A 1,564-nucleotide genomic window follows, 5' to 3' on the forward strand; every position below is an offset into this window, starting at 1 on the left:
AAAAAAAAAATTTCTACCAGTGCTTTTTAGCAGCATTTTTTTTTTAAAGGTAGCAAAGTTTTATTAAAGATAGGAAAAGAAACAGGCTCTGTGAAGTGAGTTTAGGTCAAATAAAAGTAGGAAAAGAAGTATATTCTACAGTGTGAGGGTGGGCCACATGGAGATAACAGCACTGTTTTCTCTTGCCTTGAACTATTTGCCTTGGTGTTTGACCATCCTTTTCTGCTTGTACCCATTTTCCAGTCTTGGCCCAACATATTCAGCTTACATTGTTTCCCTCAGTTGGAATGCCTTCTTGGTATTATATCTGCTTATTGACATAATGACACGGTAGAATTTGTGGAATAGTGAAAATTATTTCCACATTGAAAAATGCCAGCAAACCCTGATAGACAAGTGAAAAGTTGGAGAGACAGAGACTATCTTTGAGGAAGGTCAGGGGACCCCGCTGAAATGCAGCCCTAAACTGACTCAGACTCACAGATTTATTGAGGAACAACAAAGGCACAGCGTTCTGCTGAGCACAGGTGTCTGTTTTAGATAGCAAGGCAGGTTAGCAAGGCATGGTAACAGTTTGGCTGAGTAATTAGCTTTTATCTCATTGTCCCCTATGAAGCTTCTTTATTTTCTCTATAAGGCCCATCTCTGCATGAGTTGGCAAAACATCCTGTCTTCAGGACATCTGGCTCCTCAGTTAGCAGTATTCCGCCTCCCAAGTCAACCAAGCAGACATCAACCCATTGGTGCGGCAAGGAACTCCACAGAGAATCTGTGGGAGACAGAAAGCCGCTCTTAAAGTCGTGTGACTCGCAAACTGCAGAACTTTGATGAAGTCTCTTCTCTGAGTCACATTTTCTCAACTGTGAATGAGGGCAAAAGGTTGACTGTGCTGTGGGTATAACTGTTGGAGAAAATTAAGTACTAGAGGATTTCAGAATCTAAGATCTATTACAGTTGGCTGTTATGTAGCTTGGTGTGAACTGAAGCTGGATGGTTGTGAAGCACAAATGAAAGAATTTATGTGAAAAGTTCTGGAAATTTTAAATTAATGCATAAATGTGGCTGCTGTTATAGCAAACAAAATGGAGCATAGGGTGAGAGAAGGAGGGCTGTTGTGGGTGTGGATGGTTTAATTAGTTTGACATTTTAAGGAATGTCTCAGGACTTCTGCTGCCCTGAGTTGGACCTGAAACTTAGATAGTTGTTACTTTTCTGAAGTGGGAGGGTGGTGGATCTGATCTCTTCTCTTTTGTTCCTACAGCTGTATTATCAAGTCCTAAATTTTGGAATGATTGTCTCCTCGGCACTAATGATCTGGAAGGGATTAATGGTAATAACTGGAAGTGAAAGTCCAATTGTAGTGGTGCTCAGGTAACAATTAATTTTTCTTTTCAAGGCATGGAATTGCATTGCATTACTTGGAGGAAAATTGAGATATTGAATAACTAGCACATCAGTCCCTTAGAAACTACTTTTTCTCAGAAGAGGGCCTGGGAGAAAATTAGTTACTACTCAACTGTGAGAAATTCTCAACATGTTAGACATACCCATTCAGAGCCCAAAA

General features: G+C 40.3%; 1 protein-coding gene across 3 annotated transcripts in view; it reads left to right on the forward strand.

The window, feature by feature from the left end:
- The window catches only part of Sec11a (SEC11 homolog A, signal peptidase complex subunit), a 37,249-nt gene that overhangs the window by 11,648 nt on the left and 24,037 nt on the right, over positions 1 to 1,564 (forward strand). For all 3 annotated transcript variants that reach the window (XM_013512510.1, XM_013512511.1, XM_005381493.2), the window contains exon 2: positions 1,262 to 1,371. In XM_013512510.1, the coding sequence (XP_013367964.1) occupies positions 1,262 to 1,371 (110 nt within the window). The remainder of the gene's footprint in view (positions 1 to 1,261; positions 1,372 to 1,564) is intronic.

Source organism: Chinchilla lanigera, unplaced genomic scaffold (genome assembly GCF_000276665.1).
Source record: "Chinchilla lanigera isolate Chin_1 unplaced genomic scaffold, ChiLan1.0 scaffold00015, whole genome shotgun sequence".
In the NCBI taxonomy this organism is placed as follows: Eukaryota; Metazoa; Chordata; class Mammalia; order Rodentia; family Chinchillidae; genus Chinchilla; species Chinchilla lanigera.